General features: G+C 36.2%; 2 protein-coding genes across 2 annotated transcripts in view; both read right to left on the reverse strand.

Moving 5' to 3' along the window:
* Positions 1-270: 270 nt before the first annotated feature.
* On the reverse strand, positions 271-8,589 carry LOC127974556 (myelin basic protein-like). Its single transcript, XM_052577920.1, has 5 exons — positions 8,440-8,589; positions 1,678-1,779; positions 1,538-1,564; positions 1,085-1,159; positions 271-994 (listed from the first exon to the last, which is right to left on the reverse strand). Exons 1-5 carry the CDS (start codon positions 8,554-8,556, stop codon positions 959-961), a joined length of 357 nt encoding a protein of 118 aa, XP_052433880.1. The 5' UTR covers positions 8,557-8,589; the 3' UTR covers positions 271-958.
* The window catches only part of LOC127974555 (myelin basic protein-like), a 28,456-nt gene continuing 7,477 nt past the window's right edge, over positions 6,894-27,872 (reverse strand). Inside the window, exons 3-4 of the mRNA XM_052577919.1 lie at positions 21,740-21,803; positions 6,894-8,947 (exon numbers count right to left, since the gene is read on the reverse strand). Coding sequence (XP_052433879.1) covers positions 8,661-8,947; positions 21,740-21,803 — 351 coding nt within the window. The 3' untranslated portion in view covers positions 6,894-8,660. The remainder of the gene's footprint in view (positions 8,948-21,739; positions 21,804-27,872) is intronic.

Raw genomic sequence — 27,872 nt, forward strand, 5'->3', positions numbered from 1 at the left:
GTTCATGTTGACGTCAACATGTAACGGCTTGGGATTCATTTTAAAAACGACTCATTTCAAAGATTCAGGGTTGACTCTTTCTTTCGTATACATGGTGTTTCCATTCACTTACTGCTGCTGTTACACACTACATGAACATTTTCAAAAATCAATAATAGGAGCACTTTAAGAAGTCCCTTGCCATTATTGGATTGGATCTCATTTTGTAACATTTGCTATACTGATTCTAAGTAGCTAAGATGCTAAATAAGCATAAAAAGAACCACTAAAAAAGTTTCACACTTTTAATTGTCGCCATTAATTAGGTATGACAAACACAGAAGACATCAAATATTATTTAGTTTAAATAAGAAACCTTTTTTCCAGTTGTTTTTGTATGAATAGAAAATGAAGTCTCAAACTATTGATGAGCAAAGGGCAAAGAATCAGTCATATTCATACTATGTGCAGTAATCTATGGTTACCAAATTCATTAGAAATCTCCAGAACCAAACGCACATTTAAAAATGTGTGGTTGGAGGTAAAATATACTGGTGGATGTCAGAACATAAGTTATGCATTTTGGCATTCAGACCACCTCCGGGCACACCTTATCAAACTGTACAGAAAAGACTGTTCATCAACGTGTAAAAGGTGTAGAAAACACATTTGAGGTCTAGTACACAATATGCTAAGAGAGGTACTGGTTACACTTAAGCTGTGTAAAGATGAGTACTGACACTACAGAGACAAGACAAAACCATTACAAAGATCAAAGATTATACACAACTATGTCAGTAAAAGATTGACTAGACTGAACAGGAATAATTCAGAAGACACAGATTGTGTTGTAACGTATCAGTGCAAAAGCTTTTTCAAGTCAATGTTACTGTATTAGAAAACAAAAATTTAAACTTTTTTTCCATTCATTTTCCATCCTTTTCCTCTTTATTTTTAAATGGGAAAAGGTAATGAGGTTTCAACGCTTGGTAGATGAAGCAGACTGGCTTCCTCCCTGAAAAAGAGACAATAAACACAAACTTAAATTGACTGATGATGTTACAAGTTGATTATTGAAGAAAAAAAAAAAAAAAAAACTTGTTACCATTTTGAAGATCCGGGTTAAGGTGTCTCCACGTCCCTTTTGGCCTTTGGTAGAGCTCTGTGATTTCTGGTCTCTCTGTTAATAAACCAGATAGTGTTGTTGTGGATACTGGGGTTTTTCATATCAAATAATTTTGCCATTATGGAAGAAGTGAGTTACAGAGTTTTTGAGTGAGTCACAAAACAAAACAAAACAACAGCACCCGACATAAAGATAATTGAATATAATGAAAAATGACAGATTAATTCAAAGTAACAAAGGTACTGATTACTAATAAAATGCAAAAATATATAGCCTACTATGTTTGGGAATGAGGGTAGTGGAAATTAGCTGTTTACATGATAACAAAGTAAAATCAAAATGTAAAATCAAATCTATATATGCACCTAAAGCATAATGTTAACAAACTTCTTGAAAGGGAACAGCTGTCGAACTCAGAAAATTGAGACTTACTCTAGATTTGGGGGTAGAAGGAGAAACCTAATTGGGGGGAAAGCAAAATCCAATGAAAATCATTTATAGAAGAATATTCATTCTATTTTTCAATGATGTGGTATGAGAGACAGGGAAAAAGGAGGAAGAGAGATACGAACAATGGTTCTGAAAAAGTGCGCAACAGCATTCTCATCTGGACGGCGACGAGGAGATGCGCTCGTTCTTTGAGGTGATGCAGACAAGCCACCACGAAAAGATCCCTGTGTTGAAGTGAAGACATTTTTGATCATTAAACATTCCATCACAACAGTAGCTTCAGACTAAAATCTTTGGTCCAAACGTTCAAAGACAGTAGGAACATGGGAACAATGAATAGGGAATATACTTCCAAAGCTGATAAAAAAAAGTGTGCCTACTGTATTATGAATACTGTAAATGACTTTCATACTTTCAAACATACTTCCACATTTTACCAAGGGTGTTTTTTTTTTTTTTTGTTTTTTTTTTTGTAGTAGGGAATATGGATATTCTAACACATCCTTCATGCCCCTCCCTCTCATAACTGTATTAGCTCTTCCATTACACAACTTGGCTTGGGATAAGACAAAATCCTGACATACATGTACTTGAAATTATCTTTAAATAACAATAAAGGTTTAAGAGATTTAATGTGAAACAAAATCTGCGTGATCAACATATAATATACAAATCAGCATAAATAAAAAAGGTAAAAAAAAATGTTTTAAAAGGATGTAATTGCAGCAAAATTTTTAACACAAATAAAAATTATGTTGCAATTAAGGCCTAGACTTTATTTATCTGAATTTGTCTGTGGTGTTTCTGTCTCCACTGGATGGAAATAGTGGTAAGTAACACACAGGTATTTAAATTAAAAGGAATTCAAATCAAAATGTCCTAAACCTTTACTGAGTATAGAAAAGTATACGTAAACAGGTTTTTTAAATGTAAAAAATTAAAATAAAAAATTTACCATACCGTATCCGGAAAAGCATGGGTAATGTGTGTAAAGAATGAGGAATTATGAAGCAATATAACTTCAATATAACTTAACATAAAAACAGTTTAGACGATTTGGTGAGAAAGTGGTTCGAATGAGTGCGATCTGATTCAGATGGCTTTGCAAGTGTTCAGTTAATTCAGTGGTTAATTCATTGCTGGTTTAGTGGTCAGGAACACAGGACACACATATTAACTGCTGAACTGTTTGCAGGCAAAACATTTCTCGGGTCGGTCTTAGGTCACCTGCAAGCACTACCGTCCTTTTAAATGTGTAAAGTTGTGATGAAACTGAAGAAAAAAATTTGAATACATTTTGAGATGTATGTTGATATGTCTACACTGCATTTGCTGTAGACAGTCTCACTGATTATAATGGGTTCTATTGGTTTTTGTACTTTCTAATAAGAATGGTTTTTAATAGCAGTATTATGTTGATGAGCAAGAGCTATCCACAGTCCATACAGACAAATACTGTACTAAAGAACCTTTTTCCTTTTATTTTAAAACTTGATAATATTGTGTTAATTATTAAAAGAAACTTCATAAATTTTGAACTAAACAAGTATAAAAATTACCAGATTACTTTAGAAGTGTTCAACTGATGGACACTTTACTATCCCATGAGGCCACAGGAAAATATTTGTGAATGGCAATGAAGCAAGTGATGCTGTCGATCACATGAAAATGACAGCAAGGCCGACGGAGTACATCCAAATTTCATTCATACTGCACATAGTCATACTATAGTGTAAACTGGAATTTTTTACATTTGCAAGTTTTAAACCAAATGTAGTACATACTATACAGTATCCTTTTTTGGACACAGCAACAGGGACAAGATAACTGGTCTCAGATTTTTCAGATCTCTTAGCACGATCTGTTCATGAGTCATGGTTTTATGTACTGTGTGTTTTTTAACAGCAGTGGCTCTGGGCATATGACCAAACACATGAAACCTACTAGCTGGCCAGTTTTCTTCACAGTGCAATGGAAAAGAGATTTAAAAACGAACTGTCACACTGACCGATGCTCGTGTTGGTCTGAACAGATGCATTAATAGACATGGGTGTGAACAGGCCTTTGTATCCATCCATGCCCCAAAATCCTTATCCTCTGTAGGGCCAATGAATGCTGAAGCCTATCCCAGCGACTCGGGCCACAGGTGGGGGACACCCTCCCAGTCCATCATAGGGCTCACATACACACATCTACAGACAATTTGGATTGTGGGGAAACTCCAAGCACCTGAAAAAAACCTTTGCCAACATGGTGAGAATAAGGCCTACTGGCTCAGCTGGGACTCAAACCAAGGAACTTCTTGCTTTAAGGGAGCAATGCAAACTATGTTATATAAACATTTTAAATGCAAGTTTTGGTTTTCCATCACTATGGTAACTTACACTACAGACAGTAGCTATCCTGCTCCGGAGCAGGTTTTATTCTGGGTTAGAGATCACAAACCCAAACTGGACCAATCAGCTGCGAGCAACGTGATATATATCTGATACAATGAAGCCATTCCCCCATATCTCTAGCTCCATATTAGAATTTTAGACACAATTGCCCGAATTTAGCTGCTAGCTGGCTACACTGTAAAAAAAAATATTGTGATCTTAACTGTAAAAGACTGTAAAAATGCTACTGTAAAAACCTGTTAATTGGTTATCTGTAAGTTTCCATACTATATACAGTGAATAACTGTAAATAAAGTCAAATAACGTTAAAATGACATATTTTGGAAGTGAAAAAGAAAAAGTCATTGTTGAATTTTCAGTGAAAAACTGTAAATTGACACTCCACGAATTCCCTGCATGACACTTCATATTTTATGTTTCACTGGAATAGCTATGTTTTTTCTTAGTTTTTGTGTACAGTTATACACAAAAACTTTATATTTGTACATTGGGGTTTTATTTTTCATCTAAAGTTGTTAAATTAATGTTTATTGCATTATTCATGATCATGTGTGTTACCATGATGGTGTTTAGTGTTTTTGTGAATGACACTGTGCACCTTAGAAAATTAAAATACCATATTTCATTAACTGATCTATTGTGAATTTAAGTTAAGTCTATAAAACCTAAAATGTTGCTACCATATTTTTAACGGTGAAGTTCTGGCAACCACAGCTGCCAGTATTTTAACGTAAAGGTCCGTTTTTATTTTGTTTCGTTTTTTTACAATGTACTTATATTTATGTTATATTACTTATAATTGTTTAAAATTAACAATTAATTCATATAATTATTATATTAAGTGGCAATTAATTTTAAGTTTTGCATTTAAATACAATTAAATATAAATACATACAGATAAGCTTTAATATACCCAACTTTTAAAATGACTAAACTTAAGTTTTCCTTTTGAGTCCTGTGTGAAACAATGTAAATAATTGAATTCAGTTTATTCGTTTACATAGTCATATTTTCTTTCTGCTGCTTCTCAAACTTTTGCTTCAGGAGAAGTGTTTATTCCTGCCTTGTAAATGCATTTAAATATATTTTTAATAACGATTAAATAATCTCTTAATAATCTTTTAATCTTCAGCAAAAAAAACAAAAAAAAACAAGTAAATTGTGCTTATTCTCACGAGAAGTGAATCCAGTTGACACTTACTGTAGTCTCCATGTTGTCCATGTTCAATGTGATAAGCTGTTTGATGCACACATCACAGTTTCAGGTACACGGGCTCAAGAGTTAATCACAAACTCTGGTTCAAACAACAAAAAGTTGTTCTTCTTCTGATTCTGATCTAAACCAGGTTGGATTTGTTTGGTTTTGTCAACTCTGAAACTCTTTTTTTTTTTTTTTTTTTTTTAGAATTTTTTTTATCTTGATAAAGTACATGATACAGGCCACAGGACAGATGGTTCACTCGCATACAGCAAAGACCATAACACAACCCTTCCTAAACATAGACAAACACTATGCAGGTGATCAGCAAAGGCCACAAACACATTATGCCAGGACAAGCTAAAACTGCAACAGAGACCTAAATAACCAGCAAGATTGTTATGCAGACACTCACCAATAAGCCTGACCACTATTGCTGGCTTTACTAGTCTGCATGATCTTAGCCTGTCAGTCTGACTACAACTCCTGACTCAATATATTATAAAAAATGAGTTACTGTATCAGCAAATAAAAATAAAAATATTAAAATGCATATTCTCGCAGTCTTTAGAATTTTTTGATATTAGAACTATTCGAATTTTCTGCTTGACTTGAAAAAAATGCCTCTGTGAATATGCATTTTTTATAGTGTTGTTCTTGTACACATATTTCTAATTTGACAGCTTCCTGTCTTGCATATCTGACACCAGGTTTGGTCTTTGGGTTAAGTGAAGGATGATGGCCAAGGAGAGATGGGAGGAACACCACAGGAACCATATGAAGGGGCTGGACTCACCATCTGTGACTCAGTAAGGAAAGGTCCTGCGCTTTCACATTTTAAGTGTTCTAGGATGTTTAGGAAAATAAGGTGGCCACCGTAAACAAATGTTCTGTTTTGGAACAATCCTGTTTTGTGTTTTATGAAGCCTTGGACCTCAATGGCATTGTGCCCAGTTTCCTCTCACAGATACATCAACACATTTTCCCCCTTGCATTCGGTTACATCTTACTATTAAAATGAAACCGCTCCCTCGCTGAGTCATCGGGTCAATCCATATACTGTTAGTTATTTTGCTTGTTAGTAAGGTTAGACATTGCATTTTATTTCCACTGTATTTCACTTGTTGCATTAACACTTTTGAATCTAACTGGCTACACTGGAAGTTTCAAAATTAAGGATTTTCTGAAGAAACCTCCTTTCAAATGACGTCAAAGCAACTTAATCTAAATATTTATATCGTCAAATAGTAATAATTTAATTAATAGCAATAATAATTATTTTTTTTTAACTATATTGCCCAACACTTGTAGCAAGGAAAGGCTGCCTGTGAATAATAAACTGAACCTATAGTGTTTTCATATCCATGGTTTATTAACTAATGTTAAAATGTATGTACTGTATTTAAATATTAACAGATTCCTGTCAGTTAAAAATAATCATAGGATCTTTTAATATTACAAGGATGTTTCTTTAATTAAAATCTCATCAGACTTTTTGACAATGGATATATTTAAAACAAACTGTATTTCCATTAATATTTTTCAAAAACTTCTTAATCTTGCTCATGCATATGAATTTGACCTGACCTGTCAACTGTTTACTTTGGCAATTTCGAATTCACATTGTGACCACACCAGTAAAAAAAAAACAAAAAAACAAAAATGCACATAGCAACAAACATTTTTTTTTAAGCGCAACTTTGTCTCACTATTAGAAAACAAATAAACAAAAAGGCCACTGTTCACGTTACATACATTTTAATCAAGCAAATGTCAAAGAGCTCAGGACAGGATCAGGCTAAAGAACATCTTCAGGGTTGTTCCAGAATATGTAGGTTACACAATCTATTGTTGTTACAAATGGGACACAATCTATAGGGGTTACTAGTGAGGCATTAACACTTAAAGATCACATTAGAGAGATGAGTTAACCTGAGGCATGTTTGAGAAATCTGGTTAAAGCAGCAACATGTAGGTCTGAGATAAAACTATTATACAACTGAAACTATGACATCTCAATCTCGGTCACATTATTTTTTTCCCACAAAAAAAATGTTAGCTATATTGAAACTAGTTAATCAAAACATTACACACTGCACGAGTCAGTAATTCTGCAATGTTACATTTTAACCATCTTATGGCACTTTAAATATAAACTTACATCAAGATCTCATTTCACATTTTCCCACAAAGCAAAAGAGTTTCCCAACTTTGGTGTTTTATCACCTAACAGCTTAAATATCTTTGTTTTTGAGAGAAAAGAAAAATAATACTAATAATTATCTCCCTCTTTTCTTAAAAGTTAAGGCTCTAGAAACTGCATAATTTCACAAGCATAACAAATATTAATAATAATTTCCAAAATGATGTAAATTCCTTTTAGAAACCAAACTGATCAGTAATGGTCACCGTCTGTACCCTGTAAAACCCTGAGGTGCTCCCTTAACACCATGATGTTATAAGATAAATGGATTTGAAAAACGGCTATAAAATATAAAATATTTATCAGTCACATACTGTATAAGAACATGTAATAGATATGTGAAAAATTCTTGGTTGCACTTTATTTTACAGTACATGTACGGTTGCACTTTATTTTACAGTACATGTACTAACATGTACTTATAGTGTACTTAGAGTGTATTTATCTAAGAAAGTTCTGGTAATACAGGGTAACTACATGGGGTAGGGTTAGGTTTAGGGGTAGGTTCAGGGTTAGTACCTAGTTATTACATAGTTATTGTAATTACTATAATAAGTACATAGTATGTACATGAGGAACAGGACTGTAAAATAAAGTGCTACCAAATTCTCTCCGCCAACATAAACATCCTGGTTGAGACATAGTACCAAACATTGTACAATTTGCTCTATGTACCGTCTTTTCTGATTACTACAGAACTTTTCAACGTTGCAGTTGCTGTCAGTGAAAAGTCATAAAAACACTTAATTTTGTTACACAGGCATTTCAAATACATTTTATAAAAGCTAATAAAAGCTAAAAGTCATGTTTATAAACATCACACCGTATGCTGAATCCCTGAATCACAGTTAAATCCTATATCAAATTGCAGCTTTATTAAATACTGGATACTATATGACAGCAATGTGTAATAAACAGAGATAAAGAGATAAAAGTAAAAAATAATAATAATAATTCACACGCAACTCATTTACTGGTGGCTATATTGGAATCAAACAATAACTGAAGGTCAAGATAAATTCATGCAAATAGAACAGTAGTAAAGGCTCATGTGGAGAACTCGGAATGCCTGCTCAATCCTCACCTTTCCCTTCTTCTTTTTATCCCCTCCAAAGAACTTCCCGATCTGATCCATAACAGTAGGGTTCTTCTTACTGCGGCCCAGCCTGAATGTTGACTGCGAAGTGCTTGCAGATGCCATGCTGAAGTGTTAGCTTTAATCTCTACAGCGGTGTTTTTGGTTTCGTTTGGTTTCCAAAATAGGAGTGAGGAAAGTGAAGGCAAAGAGGAAATCTACTTTAGGTCCTACTCTGCACAATCGGAACCGCACTCTGAGCCAGCTCCGCTGTGCTCCTGGATGGTCTGCAGCTCATCAGACTCCGAGGGGCGGTGTTTGAAGGTGTTGTCCTCTCGACCCGGGGCATCTCGAGAAAAGAGGCGGACCAAGTGTGGGCGGGGCCCCGAGGCATCAGGGTCGGCTGTGCTCGGATGGTTCCAGCTGCTGTGATCTACTGCAGCGTTCATGGAGTCAGTCACCACCGGACTCTTGCTGGAGCACCCATTGTTCTGGTTGAGGTCCGCCTCCCCCAATCCTGCACAGAAACATCGGGAGTTATCTGACATTTCACAGTAAGATCATTGTCATCATCACCTACCCCAACACCCTCCACCCAGTCCCTGCTGTGCAGGCAACAAGTGCTCCAGATTCTCTCTCTCTCTCTCTCTCTCTCTCAAAAAAAAAAAACCTTTGTATTACCAATAAATTTTTTTTGACAAAAGATCCATAAGCACTGTAATAAATAAGAGAAATTATGGAAACTTTGCCATTTGTAATAAATTCATAGATGAGTAGTTTTTATGATTCTGGATATTTTTCATAAAAAGGTATGTGTTAACAGATCTAGAGATTCATAGATTTCAGAGCAGTGCTTCCTCAGGAGGTCGTCAGGTTTGAACCCAGTGCAGCGAGACAAAGTCGCTACTGTACCACACAACACAAGAGAATCTGAATTCTAGTGTTTCTTACAGAGCTTCTTTGTGCCATCACAACGTTATTGTACAAGGACAAAGGATACAGTGTGACTGTAATAACTTCCCCAGGCTGGATTTAGCAAATTCTCTGCAAAGTGTAACTCATCTCATTTCTGAAGTCCATTTCGAAAGCTGTGTCTTTTCCAAATGAATCATTAAGGAAAGTCCAAAAAGAGACAAAAAGTTAAGCCAACTACTGAAAAATGCTTGTATTTTCTACACCGATTATATTATTAGCCTAAATTTATTTATCAGAAGTGGAATTTTTAGAGACATCTTTTGTGCTTTAGTGGAAGCAAACAAACCACACCTTCTATACAAATGGTTTTGCAATGTCACAAATGTGTTTATATTTGATTAGTGGATTTAAACAGCAGGATGTACGCTTTAAAATGTTGTTCAAAATCCTACAGGTTAAAAATTCCCAGTTGAGAAAAATTATTCCCCCATTTAGTCAAGTCAATTTATTAGCATTGCACTTTTCAAAATACAGTCTGTTTGTTTTAAAGCAGCTTTACAAAGTTTCATGATGTCATAATGCCTAATTGTTCACATTTAGCAGTTTAGAGCTGGATAATAGTACAAGTATATAGAATATTTGTACAATTCAGAAAACTTCTTTGTGTAGTGGCAATCCTAATTACTATTTGATGATGCACATCACTGCCACAATTAAATTAAGCAAGTGAACCAAGTTGTTTAAGAACTTCATGACACCCAAAACAGTCATGTTGTGTGAAAGAAACCGCAATCCTACAACTTTGAAAATCGTGTATGAAATGTTAGTGGAAAGTTAGTGGATTTATACCTAATAGATGATACATAATACAAAATATCAATCAAAGGTAACTGTGGCAAAGAACAAAAAACTCCAGTAGATTATTCTTAGATAATGGAGAAAAAAGTAAATGAAGAAAAGGTAAATGCATGCAGTAAAATTGCTAGGAAGTAAATAGATAATTAAAGCATTTAGGCTAAACAGTCATATTTGGAGTAATTAGCAGGCTGATCAACTAGTTCCTGGGCCCAGATCAGTATGTTTTATGTAAACCCATACAGGAGTATAGTACCTCCACAGAATGTGGTATAGAATGGTATTATCAATGATCTTCCATCTAACTCTCAAGAACAACTAGATTTATAGCTAGGATATGTATAAACCTCTATGGTGCCCCTCAACACTGCACCCTTGAGTGCACCATTGTCACTCCTTTTAACACATTTCTGCTATTTAAATGCCATTTAAAAATCCCTTACAAATGCAGGTTGCAATCTGCAGAGGATTTAGCCATCAAACCCACTTTTCTCTTAAAGAAACTGTAAGCGCAAAGTATACTTCAGTCTTTTATGCGAATGGCACCTACGCTAATATTTGTCTGTTTCTCTCTTGTTCTGAGGTCACAGTGGCCACCAGATCCAGTCTGTATCCAGATCAGAGGGTCACCGGATCCAGTACGTATCCAGACCAGATGATGGATCAGCACCTAGAAAGGACCTCTACATCCCTGAAAGACAGCGGAGACCAGAACAACTAGAGCCCCAGATACAGATCCCCTGTAAAGACCTTGTCTCAGAGGACCACCAGGACAAGACCACAGGAAACAGTTGATTCTTCTGCACAATCTGACTTTGCTGCAGCCTGGAATTGAACTGCTGGTCTCGTCTGGTCAGAGGAGAAGTGGCCCCCCAACTGAGCCTGGTGTCTCCCAAGGTTTTTTTCTCCATTCTGTTTCTCCATTTCGGTTCCTTGCCGCTGTCGCCTCTGGCTTGCTTAGTTGGGGTCACTTCATCTACAGCGATATCGTTGACTTGATTGCAAATAAATGCACAGACACTTTTAACTGAACAGAGATGACATCACTGAATTCAATGATGAACTGCCTTTAACTGTCATTTTGCATTATTGACACACTGTGACTTTAATTTCAAGATATTTTCTACTGACACACTACAGCAAAATAAATAAATAACTGGCCGAATGCCATTCTTTGGGGTGAAAATTCTAATGTCCCTAAGACTTTTGCACAGTAGTGTGTGTATAAAGTACATATAATTTAATTATACTTATTTAAATATACTTATGTATGCGTTCATATGTGTTAAGGGATAGATTTTCACTGGAGGAAACAGCTGTGGTGATGAGCGGTGAACGGAGCGAAAACTTAACAGTAGATGGCGAAACAATTGCTTCTTGCGTACATTTCGGAGAACCAGGACAAATATTTCTATATTTCTATATCTGCATTCTGATTCGATTCGGTTCATACTGGTTTCATATTGGCACTGGGTATCTGTACCCAACACTACTAAGCTGGCCAGGGCAGGTTTGTAATGTTGGATTTTGTAAAAACAGGGTCTTCAAGATCAACATGAAGTTTGCTGCTACATTTGCTACACAGTAATTCTGTGTTGTTTGGATACAAGTCTGACGATGCAAAGGTCTGACGAAGTCTTGCCATGCTTGCCATGCACCAAACATTTGGGCTGTTAAGGTGTTAAGGGCTAGTGCTTAGGGAAGCATGTGTCTAAACGGAAAAACTCTGCAGGACACTGGTCCTCTGGGGGCAGGACTGGACACACCTGGTTCAGGGCCTTTATACAGAGTGGAAGGAAGTCGTGGCCTAGTGGTTAGAGAGTTTGACTCCTAACCCTAGGGTTGTGGGTTCGAATCTCAGGCGGCAATACCACGACTTAGGTGCCCTTGAGCAAGGCATCGAACCCCCAACTGCTCCCCGGGCGCAGCAGCATAAATAGCTGCCCACTGCTCCGGGTGTGTGTTCACAGTGTGTGTGTGTGTGTGTTCACTGTTCTGTGTGTGTGCACTTTGGATGGGTTAAATGCAGAGCATGAATTCTGAGTATGGGTCACCATACTTGGCTGAATGTCACGTCACTTTCACTTTAACCCTGTTTATTACTTACTGTCAACTTAATTTAAAGGTTGGAAATTTTTAAATGCAACATATATCACAGTATATGGATCTTCACAAACAGGGCTGGATATTGTTCGAAATTTTCCAGTTCCATTTAAATGAACTATTATCATGTTTTTTTGCTATTTTACCTTCACTGAATGTAGTGTTGCTGGAAGGTAGTAATGTTGAGTAATACTAGTCTATCAATCAGCATGTGCTTCAAAGTTGTTTTTTTACACTATTAATATAATTTTGCTTTTCAAGCAGGAATAAGCTGGTTGGCCAAATAGTCTATTGAAGGCTGATACACTTGTTCATTTCCCTAAATTAATTTACTATAAACTGTTATACTTAGTTATATCCATGTATACACACACTCCATAAATGCCCTATTTTACAAATAATAATGTAGTCAGAAGATGGTGTGATGCAGTGAGTGGTGTCCACATTTTTAAACATTTAAAATTTATGAAAATAAATATTTTCTATCACTTTGTTTATCACTCTTGAAATGAGGTACACAGTCCCAACCCTAGTGCTCTAGCAGGAGCCATGAGTTCATCTCACTTGCTATTTTTTGCCCTACTTTGAGGAATATTATAGTACATACATTTCAATACAAGTTGTATGGACTTTGTGTACAAACAAATAAAAACTAAGTTGCTTCGGTCCAGATATTCAACTTTTCATATACAGAGTTTTCCCTTTTTTATTATTCATCTGCTGTTAAGTTACTGGGTGGGGGAACCACTCTTGTTTCACCCTGAAAGCTCTTTGGATTGGTTACACTAATGAGGCTTCATTTATACTTGTTCTGCAAACAACAACATACTGTGTACTGCCTCATTGGTGAATTCTCTGTGCCTTCCATCTCCACAAAGAGATCATTGAAATATAGTGTTGGTTCATGCCTTGGTGAAACGTTATTGTTCAGTAAAGTTATTACTGAAAAGAAAAGGGTCAATAATACTGTTTGGTTTTTTGAATACTTGTTTTGACAATTAAAAAAATTCAAATCACATGTAAACTTTAAAAAAGTTATATGCTGGTTAGAATGCACGGTATGGATTGAGATTGAGAGGTGGGCAGGTCAAGTAGTGGGTCAACCAGCAATGCTAGCCACTCTATGCATTAATGAACAAAGTGAGTGATCACTTGAGCCATTCAAATTCAACCCTGAATTCCCTGCTGCACACTAGCATGATACAAGAAGCTAAAAGCTCTTTGATGAAGCTATTTAAACCAGATTAAATGGTCATAACTACATAAACTGTATGGCAAGGTAATGGTCCCCAACCTCAGACATGATCATGCAATACAAAACAAGAGTTATATAGTTCTTTCCTTTTTCTAATCCAGTGGAACAAAACGGAGGAAGGTTTAAGCAAAGATAACGGTTTAATCAAGCTGACAATGAACAGGCGAAAAGCTATGGGTTCAAATTCTGTTAAATTCAAAGGCTGCATCCTAGTAAGGCTGCAAATGCCACCACATCAAGCTTCATTGAAGGCCATGTCAATCTGAAGGATCCTTGAAAATAAGCCTTTATTGAATGTCTTTCATTCAGCCGATTTTGAAAGATGCAGCAAGTTTATACTTCCATGACCCACAATACTTTGCACACATTCAAAGAATTCAAATTCAAAAAGAATTCAAGGAAAATTTATGAGAACATACAATTTCATTATGCAATGCAATACAAAAAATGATTTAGGAGATGAAGCAATTCATTTTTATTTTTATTATTATTATTTATTTTTTATCACATAATGCTAAACTGTGTGTAATGTAAACTACTGGGAGACCACAGGCAGTTTGTCATGAAGGGAAGGTTATTAACAGAAAGTCAGTAAAAAAAAAAAAAAAAAAAAACATTTAAATGTTATTTGTATTTTCATGCTGTGACCATTGGGGCAGAAACATTTATGACATAGCCAAGCCATGAAGCTATTTGGATACAAAAAGCTGCTCCCACTCTTGTATTAAAAAATAATGTGCATAAGAAGGACATAAACTTACTAGTAAACAGACTTGTAATTTGAGAAGTACCCAGCATATTCCCCAGGGATGGAAATTAGCACCCGCCACAAGCCAAATGCGGGTGTGTTTGTGTTGTGGCGGGTAAACTCGCTTCACCTACCGGCCACCGTGGTCGGTTTCACCAGGTCGGTGGACAAAAAAAAAAGTTAATTTTCATCCTTGGTGTGTGTACAGCACGCAATAAAGTGTAATATCATCAGAAGCAGCTCCGTGGAGAAAGGCGGTGTAAAACGGGTTTGAAACGGTGGCGTTGTTCCCAGTAAAGTGCTTGCAGCTGACGTTAGTGCGGCCGGCAGAGTGATATATTTGTTGGTTATTTACAGTACGTTTTATAGCACGCCCTCATGATATACAAGATCGCTTGAAGAGTTACATTTGTTATCGCGCACAAGTTTCCGCATACTGACACGTCTCTGTCAGATCCCAGTAAGTTCATTCTCCTCAAGCATTTTACAAAATTTTTGATTATATGGACAGTTTGTGTTTATCTTATTGTTTTTAACGGCATAATAAGCAAACTAACAAACAGTATTATCGGTCGTGTGTCTAAAAACTGCTGTCCGGGGGATGCATTTTATTCCCAGTCTTCAAATACTTTTCAGAAGTTAGCTCTGTGGCTAGTAAGTCAACCCTCTCCATTGCGAGTAAACCACTATCCTATGCGACTAAATCTTCCTTCTGGCTACTAAATGATGTCTAATGTGAGCCAATGGCTAATAAATTCTCTGATTTTACTCGCCAGTGTGTTAGTTGGAGGCTAAGTTTAGCACAGATATTTTCACTCACGAACACTCAGACTCTCCGTCAGACGATCTGTGCCTTTTTTTCCTCAATGTATCCGCAACGCACCTGTATAATGTACCATAAACTATAGTGTTAAGGAGAACAAATCGCCGTCGCATTCTCTCACACTCACATAAGACCCTTTCACACTGCCATTCCGGCAAATATAGGGGTAAAGTGTTCCGGCAATTGTGCTTTCACACACAACCCGTAAAGATCCCGTAACGACACGTGACATCAGGGCATGACGAGTAATGTACGAGTCGAAAACATGTTATACTTTCACTGAAGCAAGCGAACGATCTCGCCGTCAGCGCGGAAAGTGAGGAACTAACTGATCTCTGCTTCATTACAGTTTGAACATATTTTTTCATCGCGAACGTTGATCTTCCTTCAAAACAGCCGGTAAAAGAGTCGTGCGTCATCACTTCGACACGGAATTAGATCTGGCTTTCGTTCACACAGAGCTCGTCCCGGGTTGAATCCGGCAATGTTACTAGGTCCCCGACCCGGGTTCAATGCGGGAATCAAATCCCGGGACGTGGTTGCTTTCACACAGAAGGCGACCCGGCAATGTTCCGGCAATATGCCGGGTCCGACATGCAGTGTGAAAGGGGCTATAGAGAAAGGGGGGGGGGGGGGGGTTTGACGTGCTACATTTAAACAATATTATTTGTTGTATTTTCCTGTCAAAATAACGGCATTCCTACGGAAGACTTCAGCTTTTAAGAACAGCTGGGTTTTACTGTACTGGGTGGAGTTAATGCGTGAACGGCAATCTTATTGGCTGGTGCTCACCTATTATCGTCCCTGTTTTGATTTTAGCAAATCAGTTCGAGTGAACACACAAAACCTAATTAATATTCATGAATCCAGCAGCTCATTAATACTTAGTAATCCTTAGTGTGTTTTTCTAGTTTTTAGTAGTATGAATCGTATTATTATTATTTTCTTATCAGGAGTTGTGTAAGGGTTTTTTTTTTTTCCAATGTTTTTTTTTTTTTTTAACAGAAACACTGAATGACCAAAAAAGCACCACCACCAGTCCAGTTAAAATGTTCAGTTAAAACGACTAATAAGCATTCAAACATGGTTATCAAGTTTAATTCTAATTACTAAAGTTATATTCTTAAATGATACTTTATTATTATAAAGCTTGACTGACTGGCGAGTAAACTAAAATAATTACTAGCCAATGGCGATTCAATTGCCAAGGTGTCCGTAGAGGGTTGTAAGTTAAGTAGAAACAACATTATATCACTACACATGACGTTGCACAGTATACACTGAAATTGCTGAAGTACATTTGGAAATCTTTTCATTATAAAAAAAACAACAATGTAAATAAGACATTCATTTTGCAGTTGTTGTTCGCTTCAATGATTATAACACAGGATTTCCCTCGTATTGTGGCAGCACTGAGCTTCATCTAATTTCCAAGATGGCGTTTACCAATGAGCAAAGACAGCTGGTGGAATGTGAAATTTAAAAATACACTTATGTATTTTGCTACATGCATTGTACGAATGTGAAATGTACAATAAATATACTATAACTCTAATGTTTCCCGCGATGGAGAAAACGTGGCCGGAATCACGGAATCCATTCATAAAAACAGAATTCACAGTTTAGCGCGTGTGACGCTCGCAACTAAATGAGAAATGAAAATTTACATGAAGAACATTTCCAGAACTGCTCTGAGAGTCACTTCATGAGCATTTGACTGTTTGATTTAAGAAAAAGAATCATATCACATGCACAGAATTGTAAAGGTATTCATTTATTTTCCAACCCGTCAAAATAAAAGTCAGATTTTATTATTATTATTTTTTTTTTTATTATTATTACTACTACTACTACTACTACTACTACTACTACTATTAGTATGGTTCAGTACTGTTTTTTTTTCAGTATCCATTTTAAAAACTATCGGTTAATTAATCAGTATCGGCCAGTGTGGTCCAACCTTGCTATCGGTATCAGCAAAATCCAATATCGATCGACCATGTATAAAGTTATTGTCTCTCAAAAGAAAGAGTAGACTCTGAATCATTTAAATGAGACGTTTTTTAAATGAATTGCAAGCCAATTCATGTTGACGTCAACATAAAACATTAGCATATTGCCCGCTCACTTGTTGGTCTTTTTGCATTGGCCTGAATGAAAATGCCAATTTAATCTTTGCCACTAGGTGCCGCTTTTGGAGCCACAAAAATAGTGGTTTCCCGATTAACGCTGTACACAAAGCAGCACTGCGCTCACAAACATTGCTTTATCAGGCATCACAGGCATGATGAAATGAAAATGAGACCAATCGGACCAATCACTGCAGATTAACCTCACGCAATGGAAGGGTTAGGAAAAATTAATAATTAAATGAATCATTTGGGAGTCTTTTAGCAAATAAGGTAAAAAAATAAATGCATATTATAAGACGATGAAAGTGTTTTTTGACCTTGCACTTTAATAGAAAACTATTTAGCTCAAACATCTAGAAGTGCATTTCATCATCTGGCATTTAGATGACTTTAAACAAATGACAATATACTTATTTTGGGATGGTGTGAATTTTGCCCATTGGCAGAACACAAAAAAAATGTCCTTGTTGAGTCATGGCTCAGTGTTTTGGTGTGGGACATTTCAATCAGTATATTCCCACTTCCAATTTGGTCTCGAAAGTGGCATATGTATATGGTATATATTTCAAATCCATGCATTTATCTAATGTGTATATTTTTCTTTTTTAAATAATTGTGAATTTTGTATATACTGTTATTCTGCTAGTGTGTATATTCTCCTTCTATATGCATGTGGTTACAGTGTCTGGATCATGCACCAAAGATTTCACATATCACTACATTATAAAAGATGAAAAAGATATTTCAAAGATTGATCAGATTTCAGATAAAAGTTAACCCAACTCAGTTAAAGCCCTGCTGCAACAAACAGACCCACACAGTATGAAGCAGTGGGACTGAGGCACGGGAAGCATGTCTGTGAGAGGGGCTATAGGCATGCGGTCTGTGTCCAGGCCTCCCACCCCTGCATGAAATCCTCTCCATAGCGGCATTCACGAGAAACCGAGGGCGCCCACAGGCCCCAAAGACAGTCCCTCATCTGTTTGACTGTCATTGAGCATTCACCAGCTATTCCTCATCTCATTCTCTACATGCTAACTGCAGCAGAATACTCAATTTGTGCTCTAAACAACTGTAACATCTACAAAAATAAGCTAGATGATACATTTAGAAAATATTTTGGCCAGAAAAAAGTAGAGGGAGCACTTCTCACCATTAATTAGTTGCTTATTAAAATGCCTATTATTATTGTTTATTACTACTTATAAAGCACATTCCACATGACCATATTCTACATCCCTAATCCCAACCAATAACTAAACTTTACTACCTTACTTACTATTGATAAGCAGCAAATTAAGAGTTTATTGAGGCAGAAGTCAGTTAATGGTTTGTCAATAGCTAGAATCCAAAGAATCCAAAAGCGACTTACATTGCATTCAGGCTAACAATTTTCTCGTAACATTTGTTCCCTTGGATTCGAACCCCCAACCTTATTAACACAATGCTCTACCACTTGAGCTACAGGAACATTAAACTAATATATATATATATATATATATATATATATATATATATATATATATATATATATATATATATATATATATATATATAATTAGAGCTGCAACGATGCGTCGACGTCATCGATTACGGCAACTACAAAAATACGTTGACGTGCGTGAAATGCGCCGTCGTGTCACACTGTTTACCTCTCGCATAATTAGAGCTTCTGCTCCTGGGAATGGAGAAAGTTGCATTCTATCACAAAAACAGAGACCACGGTTATCAAAAGTATGGGAATACTTTAAACAGAGGCCAAATAAAATGGTCCTTTGTTCCCTTTGCAAAACCGAATATGGTGTACCACGGCAACACAACTGTAATGCACGAGCACCTACGAGGAAAATATACTGGAGCTCTCCGGTGTTTTACGGTTTAACTGGTTACCGTGTTATCTGGTGACCAACTTCCTGGTTCAGGTCTCCGCTGCAGATGCAATGGAACGACCGCAGCAGATTCTGCGATTCTAAAAGCACAAACTGATGTGATATTATTAAGTGTCTAATAAATGCAGACTTGCTCATTGCTTGATTCTGATATTCTTGTAAGGATTACCAGTTATTGGTATGATCACCCGTAGCAGCTGAAGAAAGTAGGATAAACAAAAAAAAATAAAAAATAAAGTACGTCTGTGTTGGCGCGGGTTTTTTAAGTGTTAAAAGATGGCGCACCGCGAGACAACAGTCAAGAACCACCCATTTACACCGAATCAGCTCCAGATCTCTGGATTCAAGACAGAACTTGCCACCGCTTCATCAAGGAAATGTGATCGTGTTAACTTGTGACCTGTGTTTACCTATTATGAAAATAAACCAAAACAGAACCCTGACTACATTTTAAGGTTTGTGATGCTAAAGAACATTTCATGATGTCTCAGACAACTGTACATTTGTGGCTACTGTGGTTTAATTATAAACGCTATCGTTAACTCATATTACCGTAGTAAAATAATTGTCTTTGCATCTTTATTTTTGTATACTGTAAAAACTTCAACCACATTGAAGTATTTTTTGAAAAAAATAAAATAAAATAAAAGGTTAAATAAAAGGTTAAAATATTATATTAGAAGTTGAACTTATTTTAGTTTTTTATTTTATTTTATTTTATATTTTTTGTAAAATTATAAAAGGATTCATTAGCTAATAAAAAAAACATTAGATTTATTTTAGTAAAAATAATCGTTAGATTAGTCGACAGAAAAAATAATCGTTAGTTGCAGCTCATATATATATATATATATAATATATATATATTATACACATGCATACATATACATACACACACAACAGAAATATATATAAACACACATTATATACACACACATTATATATAAAATAAATAACATAAGCATATTACATCCAGAGTTCAAAACATCAAGATTATGATAGAGGGATGGCTATAGAAATAGTGAAAAATAATGTCTAAAAACACTATTTTAAACTTTGGGCTGTGTTGTGCCCTCATCTATTATGACAGCACAGTGTTTGGATGGAAATTAATCCGAGGACGATTTCTCGAATGAAATCCATTCAGAACAAAATGACGTATTATGCGTGTATATTTTTTAGAATGCCCTGTTGCCTGTGTATTAACTTTCATCGTGGCTGGACTTTGTGTTTGCCAGATATAGAGCAATTCGTCGAAATGGCAGACCCTTAAAAATGTATAGCTTATGTCAAATTTTTAAATACTTTTATTAAATCTGTCATACCAGTTATTTAATTAAAAAATGTTTAAATGACAAAAAAATATGAACCTGAATATGAACCACAATCAATGTCCAGAAACATAGTAAGGACATCTGGACATCACAACAGAACATCTGACATCAGCGGTTCAGCCGTAGTTTTATGAAGCTACGAGAATACTTAATAAATTGAATGATGTCTTTACTATGTTTCTGTGCCTTGCTCGTGTTAGGATCCTTGCTGTCTATGGAAGGCTCAGTAAGCTCTCGGATTTCATCGAAAATATCTTAATTTGTGTTCTGAAGATGAATGGAGATCTTACGGGTTTGGAACGACATGAAGGTGAGTAATTAATGACAGAATTTTTATTTTTGGGTGAACCTTCCCTTTAAATGCTGTCTAAACATCCTCTTTATGTAAAAACAGCACAATGATAACCCCTGTGTAACTGAAACGGTTCTCTACATAACTGAACATTAAATATTATTAAAAGTTAGGAAGAAAAAAGGTTTGTTGTGTAGATCACAAATAACATGAGTAAATTATCAAACTGTTTATTCCATTTTTTCACTGAATTTATGAGAATGTTGACAAATATTTCAGCCCTGCGTTTGATGCTCACTAGTCTAGTTAGTAGTCTCATTTGCATTTATACATTTTCAGTTGATTTTTTTTCAAGCTCAGATTCCTTATTTGCTTTTTAAGTGTAAAATATATTTTCATAAAAATTAATAAATAAGCAAACTGCATGTTTAATAATCAAAGAAGATAAATACTGTTTAACAGTTTGTAGTTAGAACCACTGGACTAGTAATAGATAATAACATAATTTCCACACACACAGAGAGAGAGAAAGAGAAGAATGACGTTTGGGCAGTGAACGGTGAAGGCAGTGACAGACTAGCTTTCTGAACAATATGAGCTTTTGAATATGGACGCAGAAGCCTGTAGTCTCTCTAGAGCCTGTGCCAGCTGGTGTTAGCTCCAACAACTTTAAACGTGCAGTAGAAACACCACTGTGTCATCTGCTTACTCATTCCAGAACACACATCCAGAGAAAAACATAGATTGTTTTGTATGCGTGGTTATTACCACAAAAAGCTAGTAAAATAAATGTACATTTTTTAAGCAGCCTAATTTAGAGTGAATATAAATGTGAAGATAAATCTGCCATAAGATCTGAAGAAGCTGGACGATGATGGGTAAGCCATTCATCCCTGATTAGTAGATATACAGTTCAAAAAATATATATGCAAATAAAGAAATAACACTTAGAAATGTTCTTACCAAATACCTCATCCTGTGACACCGGTGAGTCTGCTGGGATGTGTTCAGATACGGTTGATGATCCCTTCAAAAATACAAATACAAAGTTTTACATTTACAACCAAATAATGCTTAAATAAAACACAAATTGTAATTGCACTGAAACATGAAATATTCAATATTAAAATAATGTTATATTAGCAAAACCTAAATATTCAAACTCTGTACATCCTTCTGCAACTTTAAGTGAAATGAGACCAGACATTTAATCATACAAATGACTAAAACCTAAAAACTGGTATTTTCCAGGGGTATAATCCAATAAACGTGTTAAGGGCAATTTGCTGTCACACCTTTGCTGTAGCATCGGTGTAGATCACAACAACTGTGACTCGTAATCTTGGTAACCAAAGATATTCCACCAGCATAATTATAAGAAGAAGAATCTACAGTAGTTTTGCATCTATGAATGTTATAAAGCTTGAAGCATCTAATGAAAGATGACTACATACATTACGTAAAAGATAAGGGACTCTACAAAACTAAAAATGTTCTAAATGTCAATCATAATATGAAAAATAAACAGATGCCTTGACATCAGTGCAGATCTATGAACTATGATCCATGGCTATGGCTTAGGTCAAGTGCCAAACTTTAACTAACCCTTTGAAAACTCTGTCCAGAATACAAAGCGGAATACAAAGCCCGGTGTTTCACAGAAATTCAAACAGCTTGGAGTCCAAATGCTGCATTTCACTTCATTTCAAAATTGATATTATGCTAGTGTGGCTCTGTCTGCATAGGAGACTTGAAAAGAGTTTAACTAGCACTACCTGTCATAAATCTATGCAAATGTGCAACAAATAAGATACCTGTTAACACTGAGATATTTTTGTAATCCTGGTATACGTGGGTCTTTTTCCTGGGTTGTCCTTTCTCTTCCTTTTTTTTTTTTTAACTACACTGCATTACACTTGATCCAAATGTCAAACTTCATGTGAACACTTGTTTTCACCACACACTCTAAAAACACACTTCACTTCTCTTCTTAAATCAAGAGCAACAACATCTCCACCTTTGCTTTCTCTAATGTAAAACTACACTAAGCTGTGTGGACCATTTGAAAAATAGCTGGCCTCCAGTATGACTACTTATCTGTGCTATCTAGCATTGACTGGTGCCCCCTAGTGAGTGTATACTTCACGTATAGGGAGTGGTGCTACTGGTGTGTGTGTGTGTGTGTGTGTGTGTGTGTGTGTGTGTGTGTGTGTGTGTGTGTGTCATGGGGCATGAAGACCGTGTCTATGTGGAATACAGACTTGACGGTAGCCTCTTTAACATCCATCGACTCCAGACCCACACAAAGATAAAGACATACCAAATCTGTGAGCTTCAGTATGCTGATGACAGTGCCATTTTGGCTCACAGCCTGGACTCTATGCAGCACTCCCTTAATACAATATCCAGTCTGTACCAATCTTTTCTCATGTCCTATCTCTCCACCCCCACCTCCATTCCCATACCCCACAATTTTCACATAAATGGTGATCGACTTAAAACAGTGGAACACTTCACCTACCTCGGCTCCACCTTGTCCTCATGCTGCTCCCTTGACACAGAAATACACACCCAAATAAATAAATCCTCATCATCTTTTGGACGCCTAAGCAGCAGGGTTTTTGAAAACCGTAACCTGAAAATCTGTACCAAGGTCGCCATTTACAACATGGTATGTCTCTCCACTCTGCTTTATGGGGCAGAGTCATGGACCCCATACCACCAACATATTACTAACCTCCAGGCCTTCCATTTCGCTGCATACAGAAGATACTCAATTTGTCCTGGGAAGCTCGAATCCCCCCCAGAGTCATCTTCAGCAACACTGACTCAATCTGCATGGAAGCAGCACTGGAAGCCAGGGGTGTGTTACAAATATCGTACAATAATTAATGCACATCTCGTCAGTAAAGCCGGTTCTCTAATCAGCTGTAAATTCCATCAGGTGCGTGATTTCACATAGAGCAGCTGTTACTTCACGGAGCCATTGTTAACTGACTAATCCACGTTCATTATCATTGTTTATTTGCGCAGCTAGTCAGTTAACAAGTGAAGTAACAAGAACAGTTTCTTCCCCCAGGCAATCTACCTCAAAAACAGTTAAATGTTCCCCACTCATGCAAAAAATAAATTAGCAATATCCTTTATATTTTTTTGTAACCCCTCCATCCTAGTAAGTCCCTGCATCTCACTCTATTCTATTCCATTATCATCTATCATCTAACTTGTTTATTTTTTTATTTATTGTGCAATATTTGTCTTTATATATTTACTTCAGTGTCACTAAAACAAATTCCTTGTATGCACAAGCATACTTGGTAATAAAGCTCTTTCTTATTCTGATTTTGCCATGCAACGACGTGCTTAAACACAGCAGCTAAACTCTAAAAATTCACAGCGTTTTATTATAATGGTGTTCCTATTATAATGGTATAACAACATACCATTTTATTATAATGGTGTATGACAATCCCAGTCATAGTTATTGATATTCAGCATTGTTGTTTTCCTGCACTGGAAAGTGAAACATAAATCTCTTTAAAAAATATTTATTTGAAGCATCTTTCTTTTCAGATTATTATTTACAGCTTTATCGTAATAGGCTGTATATTAACTTACTGATAGAAAACTGTTAGTTCTGTGTGAAATCAGACATTTGAGCTCCCCCATATAGTCAAAATGGGATAATCATAACAGCCCATGAATATTCGACTGTGAAATTGGTAGTCGAATTAAGGCTCCTCAAATTTGTCAAAATGTGTGTGTGTGTATAAGTGCTTTAAGAATTGAGAAAGGCTCAAGAAGTGGTAGTTATATATAAATTTCTTGTAATTTGCCAACTTGTTGAAAATAAATTTTGTGCTAGTCCCTGTGTGTTTAAGAGAACTAAAGCATCCTCTCTGGAAAAACACACACATTTTGGGCACCACCATAAAACTAGTGGTTGACCGATATTGGTTTATTGACAGCCAATGTCAATGCCTATATCTTGGAAAGCAGGGGTTCAAAGCATATTATATCTTTTTTTATTAATATTTAAGAATTTTTAAAACATTTTACAATGGATTAAAAAATAAACGTGTAAAATAAACGAACTTTGTCATCTAAAGTATTTTTTCACAAATAAATATTTAATAAAAATATAATTAAGAAGGAAGTAAACACTGTAACCAAACAGCAGGTCACTCAGTATTTTGGGAAGTTTGTGTGCACTGGGAATCATATTTTTTTAGATTAAAATGCTGGATAAAAATGCACACTTCACAAGATCTTTTGCAAGGTTTGTGAAATTAAATGTTCAAATGTGATTTGTTTAAATTATATAGATGCGTATTTGCTTAATGCTGATGGCAAACGAGAAAGTATTATAATGTTTACCTTTCTATTACTAATAATATAAAAGCATTTGTTGCAAAACTTTTTATATACATTAATTCTTTTGTTTAACCGTTCTATTTGATTATTAGACAGACTCCTATCTGTATTGGACAGAACTGTTAAAAACGACAGTAAACAAGAGGGAGAATCATAGACTGTATAAAACATGGACGTAGTGTCCGTGACGTTACCCATAGATTTCTGAAGTGTGTTTTTGAAGCCTTCAGCAGTAGCAATCCATCTGTCACTCAAGTGACCACACACTTAATTATGCGGAAATTTAAGGCTTAAAATAATTTAAATGGATGAATTATAAAAAAGGGTAAAATTAGCTATACAGACCAAAATCATTTTTTGAACATGGCTTTAAACATATTTTTTTCTGCTGTAAAACATGTAAAAACATGAGAAGTCTATGAGATTGACTCCCTTTTGCAGCCTGCATCTAGCAGCCAGTTGACAAATAATAGTTTAATGCCGCGTTTCCAACTAAATTACCCAGAACAATTGTAGAAGGAACTTTTTTCCCCAGGAACTATTTTCCCCCCAGACCTGTTGCTTTCTGGGTTTCCACCACAGTCTAACGTACCGTGAAGATTATGCAAATAGTCTGGTGATGTATGTCTGTTCGTGTTTCTCAATACAAAATATGCTGATTTGGATTTTGCACACTTGACTCTGGAGTGTGATGTACGGTACGACGCAAATCCAGTAATTCTACAAACAGCAGCGTACAGCGTACATAGCATCAGTCAGCTTGCAATGGCTACTGCAATTTTCCTCTCTGTATATATACAATAAAACTAAATTAGGATATCAAATACCACTGCCTCCTTTCATTTTCATTTGAACATAATAACAGCTGCAGAAATGTACTTAGTTCAGAGAAATGTGTATATATTTACAGCCATTACAATTAAACTATATATTATATCAGTTGCCTCTTTATTTTCATTTAAACATATAGATTAACTGAATACAGACCAAAGATTGCCTGTTAGATTTACCCAAAATAAATTATATTTTATGTTTAACCACTAAAGAGACATCAGAGCCAGTGACGAATGTCAGAAGGTCTAGCTGAGGTAAGGCTGCTCTCTGCGGATACATGAGGACTGAGCTCCCGCTGATCGTGTGGAGCTGACCGTCTCCGAGATAGGCGAAACACAATTTTAAATAAGCGATGTCTTTATAAATAAACTGCAGTTTTGAGTTTTAACAACTACATTCTCGCCTGAAATACTTTTAGATTTACATTTCATGACACAATAACAGTAATATTTTGAAAATAATCAGAATAAATGGTGGTTGAAATCACAATGCCGGAACTCAATCAATCAGCATGTTTAGCACCCAAGTCCCGCCCCCAAAAGTTCCAGAACTTTGAAAAAGTACTACCTCGCGAGTAGGGACTTTCTGAGGGGCATTTTTTACCCAAAACTTTATTTTAGTTCCTGGTTCCTGTGGTGGAAACACAGCAAGTACCAGCCCAAGTCCCTAGTTCCTGGGTAACGTTCCAGCGGTGGAAACGCAGCTTAAGTTGCAACTCGGGGAGAATGTGAACAGTGTGCGCGCTCAGGCGCTGCCGCTCTTAGTGCCGTCAAAATAAAAATCCCCACCTCGTACACATTGGCCAAGCATAAAAACTTATCGGCCGATGCCGATATTTGAAAAATACCAAATATTGACCGACATTTTGGCCATAGCGATATATCAGTCGACTACTACATAAAACATTCAATCTGAGCACTGGATACCAGACTACCTTTGTAGGTGGTTTGAATGAACAGATCACAAAAAGTTTTAGATGCCATTTATGCATCATTTGCATATGATCACTTGTGACTGCGCATTTGGGACTGGTATTGATGGAATATGTGATAAACCGATGAGGGCAAGAAGCAGTTCTGAAACACAGCACAGCTTTAAATGATAATGCAATATTTATTTAAGCATCATTATCCATCCTATTTTATCAGCTGATATACAGGGAGTGATTATCTCACTGCAACAGGACATTTACTACCAAGTAGTTGGTAATTTCAAGTAATTTCTGTAACTCATGATTATCAACAAGAGGGCAGCATGTAGCTTCTATTGCACTGGAATATAATGTACCACTCACTCTGGACTGAGGCCGGTGACACACTGGATGCGTGGCGCAAGCGTCTCAGCCGCGTGGCGTGTCGATTTTTAATTCGGCTCCCATGTTAACAGGTTAGAGCTTACAGACCGCCTGCGTGAGACGCGCGGCAAACGCTTGCTTGCTAGAAATAGAACCGACGCCTATTTTTACCGCGACACGCGCGCGTGTTGGAAGCTTTTCCAGGCTAAATATAATAGGAAAATGTGTTTAAATGTCATTTTGTACACAAATACATATGAATTCCTGATATTTTGATATTTGAAAGTCTATAGGTTGACATAAATTCAGATATAAATGTAATAAAAAAATTATAATAATAATTATCGATTTTCAAATATTGCACCTGTCAAACATAATCTATTTCGCCGTCAATACTTTTGACGGTGTCCTTTATCAGTAGGCATAGGTGTAGGTGTGTAGAAAAAAGTATATATTGTTGTAATGAAGACATGAGCCTGGTCTGTCAACGGTCTCCCTCTACAGCAGCAGCGCGCCAGCGCCGCGTCAGGCACGCTTCTGGTGTGTAAAGACACAGAATCCGCCACGCTTCTGGGACGCTTCAGACACGCGGTG

This window comes from Carassius gibelio, chromosome B16 (genome assembly GCF_023724105.1).
Source record: "Carassius gibelio isolate Cgi1373 ecotype wild population from Czech Republic chromosome B16, carGib1.2-hapl.c, whole genome shotgun sequence".
Lineage (NCBI taxonomy): Eukaryota > Metazoa > Chordata > Actinopteri > Cypriniformes > Cyprinidae > Carassius > Carassius gibelio.